This window comes from Ursus arctos, unplaced genomic scaffold (genome assembly GCF_023065955.2).
Source record: "Ursus arctos isolate Adak ecotype North America unplaced genomic scaffold, UrsArc2.0 scaffold_2, whole genome shotgun sequence".
Taxonomy (NCBI): domain Eukaryota; kingdom Metazoa; phylum Chordata; class Mammalia; order Carnivora; family Ursidae; genus Ursus; species Ursus arctos.
In genome coordinates, this window is record NW_026622874.1 from 46,475,799 (window position 1) to 46,501,452 (window position 25,654).

General features: G+C 32.9%; 1 protein-coding gene across 1 annotated transcript; it reads right to left on the minus strand.

The window, feature by feature from the left end:
• Positions 1-5,192: 5,192 nt before the first annotated feature.
• RGS18 (regulator of G protein signaling 18) lies at positions 5,193-24,411 on the minus strand. The gene is made up of 5 exons (XM_026517350.4): positions 24,002-24,411; positions 23,413-23,514; positions 22,274-22,335; positions 8,253-8,419; positions 5,193-6,808 (listed from the first exon to the last, which is right to left on the minus strand). The coding sequence occupies exons 1-5, from the start codon at positions 24,118-24,120 to the stop codon at positions 6,551-6,553; spliced, it is 708 nt and encodes a 235-aa protein (XP_026373135.1). The 5' UTR covers positions 24,121-24,411; the 3' UTR covers positions 5,193-6,550.
• Positions 24,412-25,654: the final 1,243 nt, after the last annotated feature.

Here is a 25,654-nt window from a genome sequence, read left to right on the forward strand (position 1 = left end):
GTTCAAATTGATATCATAAATTATATTTTTAAAATAAAGAGAACTTATTCTTTGGAAACATTAATACAATTTTTAAATTTTCAGTTTTTGTAATCAGTAAACAGAATTCTCTGATAGCTAGCATTAATGCTTATAATCCATTGTTTGAATGATGACAATTTTAAATAGATTTTTAAAAAGATTAGAAGGAAAGGGGCATTTGGGTGCTCAGTCAGGTAAGTGCCCAACTTTTGATTTTGGCTCAGGCCATGATCTCAGGGTTGTGAGATGGAGCCCCACGTCCAGCTCTGCACTGGGCATGAAGCCTACTTAACCCTCTCCTTCTGCCCCTCCCCCCTCTTAAAAAAAAGATTAGAAGGAAGTATACACGTGTGCTAAAATGCTTATTTCTTTCTTTCTTTTTTTTTTTAAAGATTTTATTTATTTATTTGACAGAGAGAGAGACAGCCAGCGAGAGAGGGAACACAAGCAGGGGGAGTGGGAGAGGAAGAAGCAGGCTCCCAGGGGAGGAGCCCCGATGCGGGGCTCGATCCCAGAATGCGGGGATCACGCCCTGAGCCGAAGGCAGATGCTTAACGACTGTGCCACCCAGGTGCCCCTTAAATGCTTATTTCTTTTTTTTTTTAAAGATTTTATTTATTTATTCAACAGAGAGACAGCCAGTGAGAGAGGGAACACAAGCAGGGGGAGTGGGAGAGGAAGAAGCAGGCTCATAGAGGAAGAGCCTGATGTGGGGCTCGATCCCAGAACTCCAGGATCACGCCCTGAGCCGAAGGCAGATGCTTAACCGCTGTGCCACCCAGGCGCCGCTTAAATGCTTATTTCTGAATTAAGAGATTAAAGGTCTTTTTTTATGCTCTTCATATATTATATTTGTCTTTAAATTATATGAGGAATTAAAAATGGTTTGTCTTGGGTATGTTTATAATACTTTTTAAAAACCATAGTGTGATATCAGAGATTGTGATTCAGATTATCATAATTTTCATTTTTCCATAATACAGTCTTTTTGTCCACAATCTATACATTGATTTTGTTGGCAATATATATGTTCTTGAAATTAAGGAATTTTCTTCCCATGTAACCTTAACTGATGACTTCAAGATCACTTGGACACATCTCAAATATTCTGAAAAATTAGCTGAGAAATATATTTATTAGCTGAGAATATTATATGTTCTATGATAATTTTTTAATCTCTAACTTTAAGGATGCATTTTCTGACCCGGCCAGTCAGGAAAATGGAGGTCCCAATCCAAGTTACTCATCAATTTCTAAAGGTTCATAGATTCTGTATGAAAAATGAAAAGGTGAAGATTAAATTGTATCTTTTCCTTTCTTAGGCAAATAGTGACAAGTGCTAGAATAAACACAATCGATACTATTTGCGATATTCAGGGATTTAAGAAATGCTCTTTTCACATGATTTTTAAAGCACAAAATTACTATTTCATTGATTTCACTCTAGTCACTGTTATCTGTTATTAATAATTCTAATTTTCACATCAAATTCATTTGTAAAGTATAAATATTGTCTTTTTATATCACCCAAATATTTGCCTATGGATTTTCTCTAATGATGAAGAAACAGTGATACTGTGTGGCAGAGAAAATACATTTTACCTGGTAGACTGAAAAACAATTGTAATTATTAATTATTATTTATTAAAAATCACACTACTGATATATATCTATATATGTGTATAGCATCCTGAAATCTTCTTTTACTTACAAATTCTTAACAAAATAACCATCTGGAGAAAAAAACAAACAAGAAGTTATACCATATGTTGGCTAACAAATAATTAATTAATGGACCAAATTGCAAGGTTATTGTTTCCTTCATGAGCATGTGATTTTTTTTTAAAGAATATGTTTATTTTATTCCACAATAAATATGCTTATAAATAATAGGTAAATAAATAAAATTTTATGATTTCAATCATGATTTTTCAATGAATTTATTTCAAAGTTTCAGATATCATTTACCTGATTTTTTTGGTTGATATTCATTTTCTAGGGTCTTTTAATACTCTGTTTGTCACTTTTCTATCAAAGATTTACTTCCAAAGCCTCTATGTTAAGTAATTCCTTTCCAATAAAACCCAAATACATTTCTGAAAACTCCTACTCCCCATTGAAGGGAGCCTGTAATGAATCAAATTATAATGTGAATGAAGTCCATTCATCTCTTCAAAGAGATCTCTTCAGGTTTCTAGAGATAAGCATTTTAAAGCAGGTTTCAATGGAAATATAACAATTCATTATCTAACCTCATACTACAGAGTATACTGAGATGTAGAGTGAAGACACAAAGGTGAGACTCTGGTGTTTTGCTACATCACATGAAAGTGTCTTGCCATTTTTTGGAGATAGGTGAGGAAAGATATATGTGAATGTTTTGCATGTTGTATTGAAATAACTAGTTTATGTGTTTGCCTACGTAGGAATATTTGTTCAGTGTAATATCCTCCACAATGTAGTCTACTATGTTACTCACTTTTGCATTCCTACCATCCTACGATACAATGACTGGAACAAAGGTGAAGCATAGCAAATGTTTATTGAACTGCAGAGGTTCTGTATGACTAAATAAGGATGAATTAGGTATAGAATATTCCAAGCTATAGGATATTAAATAAATGTATTACTGGTATTGGTAATAGTGATTTGACATCATTTGAATTTGTGTTTAATTATTCCTCTTTCTCTGCAAGTAACAATAGTTCAGTGTTCAGAAAATAACTGTTGGTTTTCACATATTGATGACGATCTTTCCAAATGCTTTTCATATACTTCCTTGCTCTAGTAAAGAGAATTAAGCACAATTTTGAGATTTTTTTAGTAGCTTCAAATTCAATATCTCAATATTCATTTTTCCCACAATTATTATTTATTTTCTGTGTATTGCTAATGATATCAGAAATGGGACTGCAGAGAAACTATCTGAAAGTCAATATTGTTGTTCTTATGAAATTCATGGCATTTTAAATATTTCCTTTGGTTATTGCTTCTAAAAGTTTCATTTCCACTCTACAAAATTCAATTTGAAGGCAAGGTTCCACAAAAATATGTGTTTTTCTATAAAATGGTTATATCCTTTAAATATACAATTCATACTGACTATTTTTCATATGCAGCATCTCTCTACTTGTGCTGTTAATTTTTCTGTATCGTTTTTCAGATGATATGATTTTTTTAAATGTTGCTTAATTTTTTTTTTTTTACTCTCTGAAGGACTTTTGTACAATTGGTTGATTTATAAAGTAAAAACAAATGAAATTAACAAAACCCCTCAATCTTAAATGAAATGGGTTTTAGATGTGTGTACGCTTTTGGTTTGTTCTGCCTGCATTTTATGAAAGATGCACAAAGTTTGTGCAAATTAGCGGGTTTACTGTGTTTCTCTTAAACAAATGAAGAAATTAGCTCCTCAACTCCTAACTTCGAAAGATAAATGATATCTGCGTCATCGGTCATAGATGAATTTACTATTAAGAATAAATATGAAGGAACATCTTGTATAAAGCATTGCTTTCAGCTGAATATTGTATTATGCAAATTTTATCAGAGAGTATATCATGAAGAAAGTTTCTTTCTCTCTCCCTTTCACTCTATTTAATTCACCTTTGAATGTCCAGCAGCTAACAGTACCAATCAAACACAGTGTTCAATAAGTACTTATTCATTCATTCAACGTACTATAGAAGATGGGTTTGGCTACGCTATATTACCTTTCATTTTCAATACCGAAAAGACTTCAGGTAATGTAAATGAACAAACTTGTGGTTAAATTGGCAAGGATTTTTGTTTTTGTTTCCCCTTTTATAGACCAATGATAATTAAAAAGCAAGGAAATTAAATGCAAGACCAGTTGGTGCGATACAGTGAAAATAAATTTAATGTATTTAAATTTTAGTTAATGCTATGGTTAAGTCTGTGAGCATTTGGGGGAGTATATATCTTGAATATGCTTTGTCCTGTTTTTTTTTTTCTACAAGCAGCATTGCACATAATTAAAAAATTAAGTTTTTTTCAGCTTTGTCTTTAGAAGAATATTTAAGTTTATAATTTTCCAATATTTTTTATTTGGATAAAATGTCATTATTTACTTTTCTATGCAGGACAAAATTATAAAAGACTTGGTGAGAGCAAGAGCTGTCCCCATATTTTATTCAAGAAAATCTCATTATTTTCAAAGGACATTTATTTGATTTTAGCATAAGCATTAGGAAAATTTATATTATAATTAAAAAGTGATACTTAAATACCAAGAATAAGTCCCATACTTTTGTTTATGCATGAAAGTCAATTAATCTATACTTGGTACTTTACAAATATTTTTAAATTTAATCATCTTAACATCACTGTAAATGTTTTACTTCAATATTACAAATGAGAAGTTGAAGTTCAAAATACTTAGGTAACTTTCCCAACATACTACAACACTTGATAAGTGGCAGAGCCAGGATTCAAATAAAAATATGCCACATTCCAATAAGAGTAGACCTTTATTCTTTGCTGAAATGTGAACTTTCCTCGTAATGCTTCTTTTTGCTTCCTTTTGATCCCATAGTCATCTACTGAGCTTCTATTATGTACAAAATATGACAGCATAGGTACTGACTTTTGTCTGTGGGCTCATACATCTGTTTAGGGAGACCAGGCACTGAGGTTCTCAAGTTCTCGGGCTTTCATTATATTTCTGTGATGCCTTCAGCCAGTGCTCAGTACTGTCTGCGCATTTTTACTTGGCTTTTTCACTTCTCTAATTGTTTATTTTGTTTCCTGTTTGTGACCATGTTGTCCTTCCCATGGATACAAGTTCTTTGAAGTCAGGCATTGATTTCATCAGAAAGTCCTGGTATGTTTTTGAAGGGTCCCATTGAATTTTTTAAACAAGATATTGGACATGTCTGAAAAGTATTACAAATGAAAAAGCTATATAATATATATTTATGGTCCTAGAACAATGCTGTTAAAATCAGCCCATGATTTTTCTAATGAGATCAGAAACTCGTATATCAAGTCTTAACTGTGTATGAATCATACTCTTTGAAAAGACACTTCCACAGAAAAAAGAAAATATAAATGAGCCATAGAAAAATTAAAAATCACTTTCTTAGTTGATTTTTGAAATGCATGATACCTTGTTTTCATATTTATAACAGTATAAAGAATTGAATTAGTAGTAAGATCAGTGACAAAACACTTTAATAGTTTCTATCTCAGTATCATTGTAAAATAAGTCTATGTGTAGTTTGATGACAGAAAGGATAATCAACAATCAGCAAGAGCACTTAGGGGTCAAATAAACATTAACTGTATGAATGAAGAAATTAAAAATATTTATTACTATAGGTGATCTGCATTTTTTATATTTTACATTCCAAATAAAATAACATTTGCCAAAGCCAAATGTATGGCATAATTAAATACAGACATTGACATGCAACACATATCTAAAATTAAATATTTCCCTAAAGTAGAGACATATATACTTATTAGCATAATCTTATTTGAATAATATACTATTAAAGACTCAGTGAGACTTGGAACAAGAACACAATCAATGGGGAAATACTTTATTTATAGGAGCCAGTGTAGCAGATGCATGAGTCTCCAGGGCCTTGGACTCCTTGCTTCTTTACCTCCTCTCATTTCTAATTTTTATCCCAGTCCTAGAAGTCCAAAAATAAAACTTAATTACTTCTGAGATAAACCTCCTCTGGGCCTCATTCAAACTGCTGACTGCCCACTACTTTAGTAGCAATTTCTGTTAGCAGATGAGAAGATGCTCCTAGTCCCAACCTGGAGCTATGTATAATCTGGTCATGTTTCTATGGCCATTAGAAGTGTGCTCCACTTACTGGATAAGTCCATGCTCACTTAAGAATGAGCCCAAACCGTGGATCCCATTCTCAGTTATCCACGTGGGTTATGTTTAACCTGGAAGTTCTATAGCGGTGAATGCATCTTCCCCAAAGTTCCTGTTTCTGGCTTGTAACTAGAAGTGATACATTGCTTATTCTTGAACCAGGGTTAGTAACCCAAGAATACATGATTGTCCTCTCCTATTGTAAGAACCGGACCACCTCTAACTCTCTCTACGACGGAGAGAGAAAGAAAGAGTCTTCATCATTATGGAAAATATGTTCCAAATATATGGATATCTGAGCATTAACTTTTTTACATGTAGAAAAAAATATCCAAACTAGGTATTTGTTCTAAGTATTGACAATTTTGCAAAAGCTTAACTTTAATTCAACTTTACGGTCTTATAAAAGATTGTTATTACTTCTTTACTTTCTTTCCATTAAGTAATAAGTTTTTCTGATTATGAATGGAATGAAGTCAAATGGAAGGCTTTACAGAATATATTGGCAGATATAGTATGTGTTATTATAATGTAAGTTTTGATTTACATTTTTAAAATCCTTGACATGATGCATTTTGTTTTAAAAGATGTACTCGTTTGTTAGAAGTAAACATGCTATATTTTAAAAGCAGATTACAAGTTTGCCATCAAAATGAACAAAATTAATTTTCTTTATAACCAAATGGCAACATCTGACTTTACATCCTGGAACTCCGTACAGGTGAATGAGCGTGATCGTCTTCTAAGATTTGTTGGTCTCTGAGGTCTTCCTTCTATCAAGTCTAAATAGATGTCAGATTTCAGAAAACGTGTGTAACTGTCTTGTTCCATAAGCTGATACACTCTGCTTTGTGCAGCATCAAAACTGTGTAGGGTAGGTTGGGTGATGCTCTTAGTAATGACTTCTTTGGTGTGAAAATCAAGGTTAACCTGGATGATGATAATAATAACAAAAAAGTATGATTATGGTCAATTGACTTAAGTAAATGCTTTTGAAAAACAAACAGTGCAGGACTGATCCAATGTTGGAGTGGGCATAAGGCACTTGGATGCTTTTGTGATTTTTTTTGTTATAAGTCTAGGGATCCAGTGATTTACCTGGGCTGGGATTTCATCTGGCTCTTCTCTTCCTATGCATCCGGTCCTTCTCACTTTGCTAATTTAGAATATGAAACATTGTAAATATCATACAGACCATTAGGTTGACCCATTTTCAAAGTGGAAACGAAACTTCATAGAAATTTGGGGCATATTTGGGACTTCAATGAGGGGCTTTTGTTTTATTCCCATGCTCTTTTCACTTTATTATGATATTTTCTCACAAGCAAGTGTGTGCTGAAAATGGATATCTTTAAAGATACAAAATCTTTTAATAGTTCTTATCAAAGCACTACTGCCAAATCTGATTCTGATAGACGTTTTCAGTTAAGGTTCCTTCCTTTTCCCTCATGGGTAACACCATACAATTAGCTGCTTTTTAAAAATCTGTTTATAAAATTGGCCATGGGAAAAACAGAACAATGCATTGAAACACAGAACAGATTGAAACATATTGAAACAAGAAAAACAATCATCATTCCATGTGAAATGATATCTTCACAGACAAATGCTACCTCATGGACAATACTAATTTATAGTGAAATAGAACTCTTAATAGCGATAGACTACCAGTTCTACCACTTCAGCAAAGAAATATTATTTATTGAACACATAATGAAAATATAGAAACTCTATTTAAATTATTTTTGAGGTCAGTCAGGTAATATTTGCTAGTTTTATAGTTTTATTGCTATAGTTTTAGCAATCATGTCACACAATTATCTTATACTGAGCTTGCAGTCCAAGAAAATCACAACTGTTTTTTCACTTGAGCCACTGTCAAATTAGGTTTCCTTCATCTGTCGATTATGATATTTTCTTTTAGTCTATTTTAAAGTGGAGGAATAATTATTTTGGTGCAATCAAAACTTTGCATAGGTAGATGAGCTCACACTAAAATGGTACATTATATGAACATTTTAATTTGTCTTGCTTTCCTCTCTTATAGAAATTGTTAGTTTTGATGAGACATTGCTTATGCTTAGGTGATTAATATGGATAAGAGAATGAATCTAAATGTTGCAAGTAATTGTATTTCCTCTTAGTCTAGAATAAAAATAACCCCAAGGAATGACTTCAATAACATTTTTACTTTCATGGCAAAGTCTTACAATGCATTCTGTTTGTATGTAGGAATTTATATAAATATCCATTTTTGCTTCAATAAAATCTTGACCTTTCTAGTGGAATGTATGAGGATACCGATTTGATAAAGGCAGATTCTCTCAAAAATTTTTCAAGCAGTTTTAAATTTTTACAATCATCTTTACTGTACCTCTTGTGGAGCATCATTCTGTATAAATTTCTCGTATATTGCTTTTGCTTTAAGGATAATTTGTTGAGGGTCTTTACTTTTCTTGAAATCTTCACAGGCTATCCAAAATTCAATGTTTTCTTCACTGAATTCAGTTTTAAGGAATCTGGTAAAAGTCTCCAGTCCATCTACCAGGAAAAGAAGTGATATATTTTAACTATACAATATTAATGCTGAGGAATTGTACTAGTTAGTTTTTTTTTTCCACCAAATATTTATTTAAATTCCAGTTAACATGCAGTGTGATATTGGTTTTTGGTGTAGAATTTAGTGATTCATCACTTACATACAACACCCAGTGTTCATCACCAGTGCTCACCTTAATACCCATCACCTATTTAACCCCTCTCACTTCCCCTCCTGTATTGTACTACTTGATATCAAAGTATAACTGCAAATATTAACAGAATAGCTATGTCTTCCCTCTAATTCAGTGAAGAAATGCATGTCTGTACAATATACATGAGAGACCTCATATAAATTAGCTGTAATCTTCAAAATTATGAAAAGTGAGTATCACTCCGGTTGAAATGAGGCCGGTATCATACGTAGACCTGAGGAAGAGGGACAAACCCTTACTCTGGACCTTGCTTTGGGTCTCTTTCAGGTCCCTCAGTGCCTTTCTCGGGGGTGTGGGGTTATTCTACAGAGCCAAGAAACTATTCCACTTGGAGCTCATTCTCCCCCATCCCCCACTTCCAGACTGTGCTTCTGTACTCAGGACCCTAGAATTCCCTGTCTAAAAATTCTATGTTACCAGGGTTTGCATAGTCCTCTTCCCCAAGTTCATCCACTAAAGGCACACTGACTCAATGGTATTCACACCCTTAGGATAGGACTTGAATTTGAAGGCTGGGGTGTCCACACAAGTGTGCAAAGAGGATTTTCACAGTATGGAACCAAACCATGAATAGAAAGAGAAGGAAGGTAGGCATGTTGATAGAATAGAACTGTAAAGAGTCTGAGAATTTTAAATTCAAGCTTAATGGTTACACAGTATATTTGCAAAAATTAAAGGACTAAATATATATTTTTAACAGTTTGTTAGCTTGATTTATAGCTTTTAAGCATTTAGATATTTAGTATGGGGTCTCCATTTTTACTTTTGTCCTGAGCTCCATCAATGTTAGGCATTGGTATCAAGTCTTGTGGAAGATGGCCAGGGTTTAAATTCATGTTTAGATAGTTACTACGTAGTCCTGAGTGAAATACCTTTCTTACCATACCTCAGTTTTTCAATATTTAAAATTAAGATAATGATGATACCTATCTGATAGGGTTGTTTAGAGAATTAAAAGCATTGATTTCCAGGAAAGATGGAGTAGGAGGACCTTCACCTTGTCCCATAGATACAACTAGATAACATCCATATCAGTGTAAATAACCCAGAGAATGGCCTGAGGCCTGGCAGAAGAGACTCTCCACAGTTAAATGTAGAGAAGAGGACTTGTTACAGTGGGTAGGAAGGGCAGAGACACAGTTGGGAGCCAAATAGACCCAAGAGACTGTCTGCAGGAGGGAGGGACACAGCAGGCACAGACAGGGGAGAGAAACAGACCCTCGTGCCAGACACCCCAGGCTTAGCCACAATAGCAGAACACATAACACACAGAGGAGACATCCCTGAAGTGCCAGGTTCTGGTGCATAGGGAACATTGCACTGCAGGGCGCCACAGGACTTCTTCATAAGGCCACTATTTTCAAGAGCAGATGTAGCTGACTTTCCTAACACATAGAAACATACACAGAGAGTTAGACAAAATGAAGAGATGGGGGATATGTCTCAAATGAAAGAGCAGCACAAAACAGAAAAATAGACTTAGGGAACTTAGCAACACTATCAAGTGTAATAACTTTTTCATTGTATGGATCCTAGAAGAAAAAGAGAGAGAAAGTGGGGCAGAAAATTTATTTGGAGAAATCATAGCCCAAAAATTCCCAAATCCAAGGAAAGAAACAGAAATCCAGATCCAGGAGGCACAGAGAGCCCCCTAAATCAACCCAAGGAGGTCCACATCAAGACACACAGTCATTAAAATGGCAAAAAGTAGAGATAAAGAGAGAATTTTAAAAGCAGCAAAAGTAAAGAAAACAGTTACATACAAGTGAAACCCCATAAGTCTGTCAGTTGATTTTTCAGCAGAAACTTTACAGGCCAGAATAAAGTGACATGATATATTAGAAGTGCTAAGAGAAAAAACAAAACAAAACCTGCAACCAAGAATACTCTATGCAGCAAAGTTATCATTCTGAATAGGAGAGATAAAGAGATTCCCAGACAAACAAAAATTAAAAGAATTCATGACTACTAAACCATTCCTACAAGAAATGTTAAAAGGAGCTCTTTGAATGGAAAGGAAAGAACATAAGTAGGAATAAGAAAAGCAGAAAGCACAAAACCAGTAAAATTAGGTATATCTATAAAAATTGGTCAAGGGATTCCAAAAATAAAAGGATGTAAAGTATGATACCAAATACCTAAAACATGGAGGGTGGGGGAGAGGAGTAAAGAATGGGTTCAAATGTAAGCAGCCATCAACTTAATATAGACTGCTATATGCATAAGATGTTAGATAAAAACCTAATGGTAACCACAAATCAAAAACCAAAAATAGATATGCAAAAAGTAAAGACAAAGGAATCCAAGTATATCTCTAACAAAAGCCAACAAACCATGAGAGAAAAAAGCAAGAGAGGAGAGAGTTAAAAATATTAAAACATGCAAAGTACTTAAAACGGTGACTAGCACATAGTATTATACTTTGTGGGTTTTGACGGTGATTATGTTAATGGTCTTGATGACTATCATTTATTTAAGGCTCAGTCAGGTAAAGTTTACATAGCTAGAATGTGGCAGAATTAGAATTCATCCCTAAGACAAACTGACTTTAAAACTAGTGCTCATTCAACTTTTTATGGTATTCTACTTTTTTTGGCTTATACACATTTTTAAAAATTAAATCTCTTTATTTTGAGAAAATTGTAAATTCACATGTTGCTGTAGGAGAGAATAGAGATCCCATGTACTCTTTATCCAGTTTCCACCAATGTAACATCTTGCAAAACTATACAGTTGTTATTGAACAGTGCAAGTGTTAGTGGTGCCAACCCCCCACTTCATGCAGTCAAAAGTCCACTTATAACTTTGGACACCTGAAAAACTTAACTGCTTATATTTAACTGTTGAGCAGAAGCCCCCAGTCAATTAACATACATTTCGTATATTATGTATATTGTATACAGTATTCTTACAATAAAGTAAGCCAGATAAAAGAAACTTAAAAAAACCATAAGGAAGAGAAAATGTTAGATTAAAGCCTAATGGTAACCACATTTATAGTACTTTACTGACAAAATCCAAGAATAAGTAGACCTGTAGAGTTCAAACCCACATTGTTCAAGGGTCAACTCTAATAAAACACCACAAGTAAGATAACGATATACCACTATTTAACTATTTACCCATTCAAAAAAAGTGAGCTTTTAAAATTTATTTCACTTAGAGCAGAATTATTTTTCAAATAGGTTATCATGACAACCTTCTAATTAGGGTCCTTACTCTAGGGTTCTGTTACTTGTTCCCACACCCTCTTAGTTTATAATCCACATTCTAGTCAGTAATATCTTTCTATATACAGACTTCATCATGTTTCTCTACTTTTAAAATTCTTCCAGTAGTGCCTTTCATCTCTTTCCACTATCTTTTTCACACTCTAAGTTCCAGGTACTTAAAACATTGTGCTATAGTTGCTTGCTCACTTGTGTTTCTCATGCACTTTTTTAAAGATTCATGAGAAGGACTCTTGTCTAACTTGCCACCAAACTTTGGAGTCATGGCTCAACAAAGTCCATGTTTTTGTTACAAACATTATGCCTAAGAGCAAGAGCTTTATACTAGTATTGAGGCAAATCAGAAAGAGGTTGGTTTCAAAGGATCGAACCGGCCAGAAAAAATAAAGAGGATCTGTGGGGGATATAACAGACTGACAGAAAAGTAATCCAAAACTCCTTAAAGGAAGACAACAGAGTCTAGACTCCTCTATCTTCCTTTATGCTCACATACAATAAAAATTGATTAGGCATGCAAAGAAATATCTAATGTGATCCATTATCAATAACAAAAGCAGTCATTAGAAATTGACCACAAAGTATCCAAAATATTTGAAATAACATACAAGGACAGTAAAAAAGCTATTATTAATTTGTTGAAGAACATAAATGTTAAAAAAGACATAATGAGTGAATAGATGCAAAAACTCAGCAGATAAACTGAAAGGATAGAAACAATCAAATGGAAAGGCTAGAACTGGAATAGAAAATACCTGGGGTAAAAAATCGATTGAATGGACATGACAACAAATTAAAGACTACATAAGAAAGGGTGAGTCAACTACAAGAGAGTTGAATAGAAATTATTTAATCTGAGGAAAAGGAAAGGAGGTAAAGCATAACAACAAAATTATGGGACAACCAGAAAATGAGATGTTAGCTATATCTAACCTATATCAATGATGACATTACATTTCAATGGACTAAATACTTCAATTAACGGTCAGAGATCATCAGACTGCATTCAAAATTAAAACTAGACTATATATTGGCTACAAGAAACACATGTTAAAAATAAAATATTAAGAAGGTGAAATAAAAAAGTGAAAATGATACACAACATAGGTGTTTAGCATCTGTATAAAAACAATCTGATGTGGCCTGACAAAGTGACTTCAAAATAAAGAGTATTTCCATTTCATAATTGTAAAGTGGTCAGCTATTACTAGTAAATAATAATCCTAAATATATATGGACTTATTTGCAGAGCTCTAAAATATGTGAAGCAAACTGGCAGAGCTGAAAGAAGTAGAAATATTTACAATTACAGTTGTAGATTTTAATTCTGTTCATTTATAAATTTCTAGAACATGTAGACAGAATATTAATAAGGTTATATAAAACTTAACATTATTAACCAAGTTGACCTAATTGATAATTATAAAACACTCTGCCCAACACCTTTTCAAGAGCACAAGGAAGATTGTCCAAGATAAACACATGGTGGGTAGATGAAAAATAAATCTAAACTTCAAAAGAATGACATCTTATAGAGTATGTCCTTTGCCCACAAGGGTCTTAATAAAAAATTAATACTAGTAACATAGCTAGAAAAGCCTCCAACTATTTGGAAACAAAATAACACACATAAATTCATAGGTCAAATAAGGACTTACATGAGAAATTATGATATATTTACAATTGGATTATAAGAAAAGTACAGCACATCAAAATTAGAGGGGTGCAGTTTACACAGTATTTAGAGGGAAATTCATTGTATGTAAAGCTATACTAGTAAAAAAAGAAGGGTATGAAATCAAGATATAAATTTCTATCTTAAGAAGCTTGAAAATAAGAACAAATTAAAGCCACAGTAAGTAGAAGGGAAAAATAATAAAAACAGAGCAGAAATCTATATGAAAGAAAACAAAACATAGAGAAAATTAGCAAAAGCAAAAAGTTGGTCCTTTGAAAACATTAATAAAATAGAACCCTTAGCAAGATTGTTTCATAGTACAAAGCAAATCAGGAATATTACCACATATCAGAAACATATCACAAAGATAATAAATATTCTGAACAACTTTATACCAATAAACATAAATAAAATGGAAAAATTAAAAAAAAACTACTCAAAATGACACTAAAGAAGTGAAAAATCTGATAGCCCTAATCCAATTAATAAACAGACTTTATACAATAAAAATATTCTCCTCTCCCCGTAAAAAATTTTGGGTCCAGATTTGGTGAATTTTATCAAACACTTAAGAAAAAGTATTCTAATCTTATACAACTCCTTCCAGAAAACAGTGAAGGGATGAATACTTTCCACATCATTTTAATACCAAAACCTGATACTCTTTCCTCCCCAGAAATAAATAAAATAAAATAAAAATATTAAGAAAGACAGAAAAAGAAAACTACAGATCAATATCCATCATGATCAGAGATGCAAAGATTCTGAACAAAAGATTTAAAGATTTAAATTTAGCAATGTATGAAAGGAGAATCAAACATTCTAACATTATGGTTAAAAGAATTGTGAAATAAAATGATAGCTTTCTTTCCTCAACTCATTTTCACTTATATTCATTTCTTATATTCACTACTCTCTAGAATGATTCCTTATGGTCAGTGATGGCTTCTAATATAAAAAGTTCCATACAGAGTGAAGCAAGAAGAATGAATCTCTATTGGTAGAATTATGGAAATGGAGAGATTTTGCATTTATAACATGTTTAGAGGTTCTGAGGTTCTGAGGGCTATGTGCTGCTTATATGCACTACCACATTTAACCTTTACAACAGATGCTAGGAATATGTCCTATATTCATTTTCATAGATGAGGAAACTGAGTTTCAGATAAGTTCGATTTCCCCAAATCTCACTTTTCAAACAAACAAACACATCTTAGAAATGTATCTTTCTTAGGAGCGCAACATTTTGTGTGGTAGGCACAGTAACATCTCTCCAATGATGACTATGCCCTAATTCCCAAAACCTGTGAATATGTCACCTTACATGGAAAAAAGGAGCTTTTGCAGATGTCGGTATGGTTAAGGACCATGAAATGGGGAAATTATCCTGTATTATCCTGTATTATCTAGGTGGATAATCCAATCCAGTCTAAGCACATGAGTCCTTAAAAGTGGAAGAGGAACAGAAGAGTGGGTCAGAGAGATACAATATGAAATGATGTTACTGACCTTAAAGATGGAAAAAGATGGTCATGAGCCAAAAAATGTGGTGGCTTCTAGAAGGTGTGAATAGTCATGAGTTAAGAGCCAGCAAAATAATGGAGACATTTGTCCAAACCTGCAAAGAACTGAATTCTGCTAAAAACCTGAATGGGTAGGAAAGGGATTATCCCCTAGACCCTCCAGAAGGGACAATAGCCTAACCACACCTTGATTCCCCCTTCCTCCCAATAAGACCCATACTGTACTTCTTTTTTTTTTTTTTTTTAAGATTTTACTTATTTGACAGAGAGACTGCAAGAGAGGGAACACAAGCAGGAGGAGTGGGAGAGGAAGAAGCAGGCTTCTGCTGAGCAGTGAGCCTGATGGGGGTCTTGATCCCAGGACCCTGAGATCATGACCTGAGCTTAAGGCAGCCACTTAACAACTGAGCCACCCAGGTGCCCCCCCATACTGTACTTCTGATCCACAGAACTGTAAGATAGTAGATTTGCATTAAGTCACCAGAGATATGGTAACTTGTTACCACAGCAAGGGGAAACTAATACAATCCTCAAACTATGTTTTATATTTCAATTTGTTTATCCTATATATAGAACTTGTCCTCTTTGACAAGCACCATTTTTTTATGTTGTAAGCAATTTTTAAAAAATGTATTAGAGATGCAGGAACAGAAAATGACATGACAACCTATATACATTTCCAAAGTATTGAATATGGGATGACTTCACCACTACCACGACAAAAGAATCATGCAGCTCTATCCCACTGCTCCTTCCATTGGTGTTTCACTGGAATAAGGGGAGATTTTTTTTCCCCCACAAATTAACCCTGAGCACAAGGTGTTAGTGGTTAAATGTTTGTGAAAAAACTAGGAAGACAAGCAAAGGTCAGGCTTACATGAATTTGAGAAGTTATCATTTAAGACTGACAAGCAAGTCAGAACTTTTCTACAGTCATTAGATGCAAAAGTAAGATAATTCCTGGTTAAGCACAACCTTTTTAAAGAGGTCTTAGTGCTAAGCAGTTCCTGAATGAGTCTACAAACTCTAATAACTGAGAATAAGCAAGAATGATCAATGTAGGATATTTAACAACTTTTCTTATTTTTTTTAGCTCACTTAGTGTTTGGTTTTCAAGATTTATTTCTTCATGCTGCATAGTGTGCTTTTCTCCAAATGTAAAAGGGAAATATAAATGGGTAATGATTCTTTGAAGCATTTTGATACACAGAAGATTTTCCTCAAGTACCTAAAAATGTGTATTTTCAGAGTCAAAATAAAATGCCTGTAATCTTGCAATGAGACAATAGTCTGTTCCAGGTTAAACCTAGTTTGGAAAGAGGAAATTAAGTATAAGCATTATTGGGTCTGTGAATAAAGTTACGCTGACCCCAGTGAAGGAAAAAACTTTTCTGATTTCAACTTATTCTATCCATATGTCATGTATAAGTACAACTGATCAGTTTTTAAATGTCAAATTATTCCTAAAGTGAGTTAATAAATGTCACAATTTTGGGAGAATATGACCATTATTTTTCCTATTAACAGATCTCAGTCATAATAAAGTGTTTTGCACTAAACTTCTAAAAGGAATCATCCATATGCCAGGCAACTGAAATTGTCACATATTAAAAATAACTTTCTTCACCTATCTTTTATTTATAAAACACCTAGTATGAACTTGAGGACTGTATTATATGCTGAAAATGCAGTAATATTAAGTGTAATAGAAGTTTTAGGTGTTTGCTAGGGTCCTGACACCTTGCTATATATGCCTTTTATTGGCACAGCTCCATTTAATTTTCATGTTAACCCTATGGAGTAACCCATTTTTACAGATGAAGAAGTTGAGGTTCAAAGGGTTAAGTTGCCCTAAATTTACAGCTGGTAAATTTCAGTGCAGAAGTCTGAACCCAGATGTATTTTGTTCAAAGTTATAAGCTGCCATCAAACAACAAAGTTCCTACTGCTGAGGAATATGAAAGTCAATGGGTGGGCAAGACAGGCATTTATATCCCAAGGACTAATGAAGGATATTTGTGTGGGTTATTTATTCTGTTTGGAACAGCAGAGGAGAAATCAATTTGCATGGAATTCAAATAGAAATCTTTCAAGAAATAAAATAAATGTTTCTTAATATATAGTCCTTTACTAATTCACAAAATATGAGTGTCGACTATGGGCCAGCCAGTGTACTCTGGAATATCATGCAAAAGATCTTTGTTACCATGATTAGTCTTAAGTTTGATACAGACATTCAGAATGAAGTCACAGCACTAATATTAGGAAAAGTGCTATGTGCTAAAAATGCTGATAATGGGTTAATCAAATTGAATGGATTTTGTTGGCATAATATGAATATAATAAAGAAGAATAAATACTGATTCAAGAAATGAATTAATAATGATCAGAAAGTAGTTCATTTATTTAAAAGTTTAAGTAAATTACTTTTTAAAAACTAACATGCAATGTTGTGCAAAATTATCCCAGGACATTAGTTACTTCCTGTTTCTCTTTGGGCAGCTACATTAAATCAGGTCACAATGGAACCATTTCATACACAGAAGGAGTAACTTAACAAACAGTCCTTTAGAAGGCAGCAGTGGTGAATGCAGCTGCCAAAAGTGCATGATGGAACCTGGGATTAGAATTCACACTGGAAGGAGCTGGCTCAATGTGTCATACAAATATGAAACGCTTGTGATTGCATGTTTCTAAATTGAAATTCTGGCATCTGTTGGAGAATTTTTCTGATGCCAAGAAACCAAATGAAACAAAAAGTCAAGAAACTCTCAGGTTGGAAACCCAAGTACAGTATTACTTGGTTGCATGTTTTCCCCTTAAATATTTGGCTTCATAGCTCTTGACCTGACACAGAATGTTGTGGTTACTGTTGCAATAATGATATATTTATGTGATCCATTTATAATTTAGACTGGATTTTACTTACTTTTATTCTGAGACAGATTAAGAAATTGAGTGTTTGGTTTGGGTCAGCCTGATTCAGAAATTCAACTTTGCAGAATACTGCAATCTCTTATCTTGCAGAAAATCAGTAACTGAAAATTGGGAAGGGCACGTTGAAAAGCCACAAGGTAAAAAGTGTAAGGAGAAGTACTCATTTCCTTCTGCAAAAGTGAGTACTCATTTCCTTGCAGCCTTTATTCAAAGTCAGTAGTAAGTATTTTCCACAGTACAATCAGTTTATATTTTTAAAGCAAGGGGGTGCCATGACTTACATATTTTACTTCTCTCATCTATTATGAATTTTTCAGAATTAAGTTTAGTAGAACCACACTAATGGTGCAAGAAGTCCAAGCAAATATTCATTAATGAAAAGGTAAAAAATATTGGAATTATTTGCAATGACTGGAAAATGCACAGTTATGTAGTAGTTGGAAGATTTTCTTATTGATAGAGACTCTCTGCAGGAAATAAAACCTCTTTCACATCTTCAATTACTGATTGAAGATGTGATGGTTAAAAACCTCTATTTATAATCAATCACTCTTCCATATTCTAGGTGTGTGCCTATAAAACTCTGCAAAACTTCTGATAAAGTTTACCAGCAACTAAATAAGTTCAAACTCTGACCTGTTATCTTCTCACAAATCTTGTTCTCCCACCTCTTTTTCTCATCTATAAAAGGCACTGTCATCTTCCTATTAATATGAAACAAAATCTAAAGATCTTTGACTCATCCTTTTTCTTCATCTCCTATCTCTTCATCATCTCACTTTACAATACACACACACATTCAATCAGTCACCAAGTTCATCTGTTTTCTTTCCAAAATAGCCCTTACCTTGAGGTTAACTTTTATATTTGTAACAATCTTGTAGGTAATCCATATTACATGTATAGAATTCTACTTTTTTGTCCATCAGTTTTCTAACAAACTCTTCAAAAGTTTGTCCCCAACTTGACTTTCCAATGTATTTGTTCACTACTCTGCCCCAGTGAAAGTGAACGGGTTGCTTTTCCAAGTTATACCAAAATCTCTTATTTCTCTAGCCATTTTCCTGCCTTTTTCCTAACTCAGGAATTATTTTTTCTTCTGCCTGTTGAAATCTTGCACACATCTAGATAATCTCTTTTAATAATTTTTGAAAGGTTACACGATACCTTGCAAGTTATATAGCATTTTTAAACTATTTAGCTAATTATTTTCAAACATTATTGAGCAGCATTATTTTACTTTCAAAATATCTTATGTCGAACCATATACATATATATGTATACAATACACACAAATGTGTAAGTGCAATATACATATACATACAATATTATTTGAATTGATTTGCTAACTTTATATTGATAATATTTACTTTTATAAAGTCACTCAATGAGAAGACTGATAACTAAATTTGAAATTGATGATTATGAATCACATATAATCTGATATTGTTTTTTTATTTATTCATAATTTCTGTTTCTATTAAATAGCATTTAGAAATTATTGATTTTTATGTGTGCAGTTAAATTATAGATTTTTATGATTCATTTCACAATTTCAGACAAATCTGTCAATAAATGAAGATGGTGGAAAAAATGTATCCTAATATCTGCATAGAAACAAGAGGAACATTTTATTTTAGAATAGATTTAGATTTATGGAAAAGCTATGTAGATGGTGCAGTTTCCTTATACCCCACAACCAAGTTTCTTCCTATTATTAACATCTCATATTGGCAAAGTACATATGTTATAATTGATAAACAAATATTGATACACTTTTATTAACTAAAGTCCATAATTTGTTTAGATTTTCTTGGATTTTATCTTCTGTGGGTTTTTTTTAATTTTTAAAAGAGTTAAACTACATTTGATGAATGAAATTTGGATAAAATAGCGGGATTATCGGGGTGCCTGGGTGGCTCAGTCGTTAAGCCTTCGGCTCAAGTCATGATCCCAGGGTCCTGCTCAGCGGGAAGCCTGCTTTTCCCTCTCCCACTCCCCCTGCTTGTGTTCCCTCTCTCACTGTGTCTCTCTCTGTCAAATAAATACGTAAAATCTTTAAAAAAAATAGTGGGATTATCAAAACACTCCATGGATTATGTCGCTTCTGTGGAATACAGCAAAAAACATGCTCTTTCTGTTTTAGTCTCGCCTGTGTATTGTCTGTCACCCTAAGCCACCCTTCCATTTTCAAATTGTTTCTCAACAAAGAATTACTTTATTTTTAATTCCCTAAATAAATTGCACTGGTTAATGCCCCATGTCTATGTTGGCTCTGCACTTGAATGGTCTCTCTCCTTGTCCAGCTAGTGAATTTTGATTAATCTCCTAAAATCTAGCATAAGAACCATTTATTATGTGGCTCCATTTCTAAAGACGCTAATAATCAGCATACACTGCTTTTAATATCAGCCATTTTTGTCAAACTAAATACCCAATTTTGATTTGTATTTTGTTTATCACTGCATTTCCCCTTTGACTAAATTTAATACAATTTCCTTTTCCTTTATGTAGACATGACATACAGAATTTGAGAAACTTACTCATTTAACCAAAGGGGAATTCTGTAAAATTTGATAGAGTAAGGTCTTTTTTGAAGTGTGTGTGTGTGTGTGTGTGTGTGTGTGTGTGTGTGCGCGCAGACTAATGAGTATAACGATCTTTCCTTTTTTTTTTTTTTTTGCCTGGAGTTAAGACAGTAGAAATGAGCTGAATTTAACCATTGCAACCAAAAGACTTTTTTAGCTGATTATTTTAAGCTTTATAATTTAATATTACAATAAGCTTTGCAATGAAAAATAATTGGATTTTTGAAGGATTGATTAAAAGAATACTAGTAACATATTTTTTTTGTGAATTCAATATAATTTAATTAGCACTTTGATCAAGAGCAATGATAATAATGTCCAAGTGGGTCAGTGCTGACTTTTGTTATCATGTTGAACCCTCTTGATTCAAATTGCTGCTATTTTACAGCTCTTTAATATTTTCACCAGCAGAGAAAAGAGAGAGAGCAGCAGATTTAATTTTTTCCATTCAGTTTTGACTACTCGTAAAACAGAATGATTACAGAATGCCAGGGGAAATTTTTCTGTAGGACTAATTACCCTCGCTGAATCTTTCTTCTCTCTGTATGGATTGTGGGAGTATGATAAAATTATTATGTACCAGTTTATTAAGTTCAATAAATAAATACAGCTTATATCTTTCTTTTAATTGAAATTTCATCCTGTAAGTGATTTTACCCAGTTGGGAATAAACTGGAAAATAGAAAAGGATTATTAATTTATTGTTGATAATTATTATTTTTCATAATAGAAGTAACAATATACATTTGTGTAGTGTCAGTTATTGGTTTCTTATTCATCATCTCATTTAATCCTGACAGAAATCCATTCCTATTGGAGCTAAAGACATTGTTATTTCCATTTACACTTGAAGAAGCTGAAAGTCAGAGAAATTAGGAAGCTTAACTAAGATTATACAACCATTATATAGCAGAAGAGACCCAGAACTCAGATCTCAAAGGAACCATGGGTTAACCTTTTCCTAGAAACAAATTTGGTTATATTATTTGAGCACTTAATATTTATCAGGTGATATGCTAGGTTTGAGCATCCACAGATGAAAAGACATTTGCTTCCTTATAATAAACTGTCAAATTAAAAAAAAATAGAGTAACAATCTTGCCAGCCTGTCCTCTGACTCATGCTTTGTCAGTGTTGAACAGTCAGGCAAGGAATCAATATTTGTCCTCACCTTTCACTTCACCTACAAAGTTCCATCTTAAATACCCATCTGATTCTCAACTCTTTTACAAAATTCTGCTTTAAAATGAGATGATTGATATGAAGAGTGAAATATTTACAAAATTGAAAAAAAATTATTTTCATGAGGGTTACCTGAATTTCCAATAAAAGAACTACTTTAGATTTTAGATCACTTAACAATAAAAATAACATGGGTAATCAGGTATTTAAAAACCAAGGATCTCATTCAAAAATCAATAAATTAAAAAATTTGAAACTATTAATCACAGCACAAAGAGGTACTATTTCAACCACAATAAGTACTTTTTAGTAAAATCAGAATATTTAAAAAATATTTTCCATTTGTTGACTATTCTATTATTTAGCTATTTCTCTTGATCAGAAACTCAGATTGTTGTAAATTACCAATCAGACTACATTTTATGACAGCCTGTTTTGTATAGTTACATGCATACTTTGCATAATTGTCCATTAAGACATAAAGCATTTGGGAAAAACACCACTAACCTTTATGAGAAAGCAGTTTGTCAAATGATTCACCCCATATCACTGCTTCTTCAGGGGAGACTCTGTTCAAGAAACAAAATGTTTATAATGGAGTATGCAGAAAGTCTGTTTCTGGATCTGCTCTAACTTACTCTTTAACACTGCTCTTTTCAGTCATAGGCTTTCTTCTATTATAATGTAATGAAAATTGTATTTACATTGGAAACTTCAAAAACATCGGTCACCTTTTTTTGATTTTGCTATCAAACAATATGTTAAAATAACATTAAATATTTTCTCATGAGTATATGAATTATTTTATTTAAAATTAATCATGTGTTAGGTTACGAACAAAGAAAAAGAAATCGGGTCGAGTATCTTTTTTTTTTTCTTGAGAAAACAATTTATTCACCTCTGCATATCCAGTTTAATTCAGCATGTAGAAGAACCTAAACTGACAGTAACTTTTAGCCAAACTTTTTTTTAACTGCAATTTCCTTGAAGCTCTTACCACAATATGCAGCAATGTTTTTTTTTATACAGATACAGGAAGTTTGGCTAATGAGGTTCTAAAGGGATAAGAAATATATTTTAAAAGTTGCAATACAACAAATATTTTATGGTTATAATTTACAAGGTTGAATATATTTGTCGTGGATCTTTTACTGGCCATATTTTATTTTTGGAAAAATGTGTATTATATTAGTATATAAGGCCACTTCATTTTCTGTTTGAATTAAAGAAATGGCTAAAAATGACAAAATATCCCTTTTCATACTTTTTTGCTTTTATACCTAGAGGCATTTATTCAAACTACTAAGGGAAGAGATGAATAGCTCTCCTCTATGACAATATTATATTGTGAAACTCTTAAATTAATGAGTATTTCATCAGTTTATAAGGGGTAAAATATATCATTTAAAATTGACAGGTATATAATTTTAAAAGAACATCTTTAAATTTTTATAAGGTTATTTAATGCAAGTTATTAAAGTGGTTTAATTTTATGGAATATTCCTAGTTTTTTGAAATGAGATCTCTAACCTTCCTTATAATACTGTGTAATTTCCAATAAAATGGAAATCCCTAATTTCCTCTTTCTTAAATCTTTAAGAATAGAATCAGCAAAATCTTCCTTCAAATAATTAAAAGTTATTCACCTTGTTTCTTTGGCCAAGTGCCCAGATCTACTGGAGTGGGTTTCTTCATGAAACTCAGGTTTCTGTACGAGAAGACTTAACCTATTTCTTTTTTCCTTAGCTCTGAAAATGAAAACGCATTAGCTTCAGGACAGTTTGTATGACAATTAAAATCTTTCCTTCTGACTGTCAAACAAATGTGGGATTGGTAATCTCCTGAACATCCCTTCTCACCCACCATCCACCCCCAACACACTCACAATGGTTTTCCTAGTGAATTTCATTCAGTTTGTGGAGGAATTAGTATAGCATATGTGAAATATATTTTGTTTTTTCCTTCAGTGATTGTAAAGTATTTGAGATTATATTTCAATTAAGATTGTTACAAGTTCTTCTATGTGGTTAAAATTGTTGCACTTTTTCAAAAATAAAAACACTTAAGATTTAACAGGTGTTTGTTCCTATTAAACAAAAAGACTTTTTCCCCCAGTTATAATACTACATTCAATATGTTTTCAACCAGATATTTTAAAAACAAGTGCTATCAAATATTTAACATCAATCATGTTTTTTAAAAATATAAAACCGATTTTAAAAATTATGATTTTACCTGATCTTGGCTTCTTTGCTTGCTTCTTCTTTTCCTGAACCATGTATTAACTTGAAAAAAGTTTTTTCTTTTGATTCACACATATTTAATTGAGAAAAGAAAACCAATGATGTTTCCATCTTCTCTAAAATGAAGAGATGTCTAAATTATTACATCCTTCACCCGTTAAAGCTGTTTCATAGTTATACATGGTGCAATAAAAAGTTACCTTAACTTTGTCAGCAGTGCTTAAAAAAATAAAGTAAAAATACAGTCAAGAGCTGTGTGTCTGTCTCCACAAAAAAGTAGAACTGAAGAACCGAAGTACAATTTGGTCCTGAGTTGTTTAGGGAAATGATACTACAAATTTGCAAAATGACTCTTGGTCTCTAAGATAAAGACAAGTATTACCACAGTGCAACTTCTCTTTCTAGTTTGTGCAACCAGAATGATGCTTTAATAGACTCAAATGACACTGTCATTTCCCACAGGAACTTTTAGAAATTTTTTTTTTTAAGATTTTAGTTATTTATTTGACAGAGAGACAGAGAAAGCAAGCATGAGTAGGGGAGGGGCAGATGAAGGGGGAAGCTGACTCCCCGTTGAGCAGAGAGCCTGACCCGGGCTTGATCCCAGGACTCTGGGATCATGAACTGAGCCGAAGGCAGACGCTTAACCGACTGAGCCACCCAGGTGCCCCTAAAAAGTTTTTTAATGTGTATAGTGTGAATTAAAGTAAGTTGTGGTGAAGTACTATATTGAACATTAGGAGATATTTTCCCTTGTTCCTAATTTTTTTTTACTTATTTTAATTACAATGAATTAAGTAAATTACATTTGATTGACATTTGTTTAACATATTGTATCAAAATAAGAATATAGATGATGGAGTTTTATAGTTGAAAGAGACAGTAGAAAGCATTTCATTCCGTAATTTTTAAGCATAGGTTCATGGAATGATTTTACACATTTAAGAAATTTTTATCAGTCCATGGTGAAAATGGGGAAAGAGGTAATATGTAATTTTTTTTTAAGATTTATTTATTTGAGAGAGAGAGTGCATGTGAATGGGGAGAGGGGCAGAGAGAGGGAGAGAAAGAATCCTCAGATTCCCTGCTCAGTGCAGACCCATCCTGGGACTCCATCCCAGGACCCTGAGATTATTACCTGAGCTGAAATCAAGAGTCAGACGTTCAACTGACTGAGGCTCCCAGGAGTCCTGCAAATTTTTTCTTAAACTACATATATGTTAATATGAAGGAATTCCTTATTTTGAATTTACCTTTCTTTTTTATTGTTAAAATGTTCTTTTTGATGGAAGATTTTAACTAGAGACGGCAATTTGTATGTTTGTTTATGTCCTTATTAAAAAAGAAATGGCAACTCAAATTTGGTTCAGCCCGTTTCTTTTACTGTTTCTTACAACTCTAATATCTAAGAAGTACTGAAGTAGTCCATAATTCACATTTTGTAGAAAAGGGAACCAAGAATGATAGATATTAAGTGATTTATTCTTGCAAAGTCCTGGAGGTCAGTGGAATAGAAGATCTGGAATTATCAGAGCCTTTGATAACCAGGAGCATGTGATTTAATCTAAGAGCCTTTGATCTCCAGTAGTGAATACTTTAATTCCTCTAAAATTGTATATATTAAAAAACAAGTTAACAAATGTAA

What these genes read in the sequence shown, in the direction of transcription:
- RGS18 (XM_026517350.4), bottom strand. Translation starts at nt 24,120, where the DNA reads ATGGAAACATCATTGGTTTTCTTTTCTCAATTAAATATGTGTGAATCA. An exon ending in CAAACTGCTTTCTCATAAAG is followed by an intron (nt 8,420 to 22,273) that starts GTTAGTGGTGTT and finishes TTTTCCTGGTAG; the next exon opens with ATGGACTGGAGACTTTTACC. An exon ending in AGAATGATGCTCCACAAGAG is followed by an intron (nt 6,809 to 8,252) that starts GTACAGTAAAGA and finishes ATCATCATCCAG; the next exon opens with GTTAACCTTGATTTTCACAC.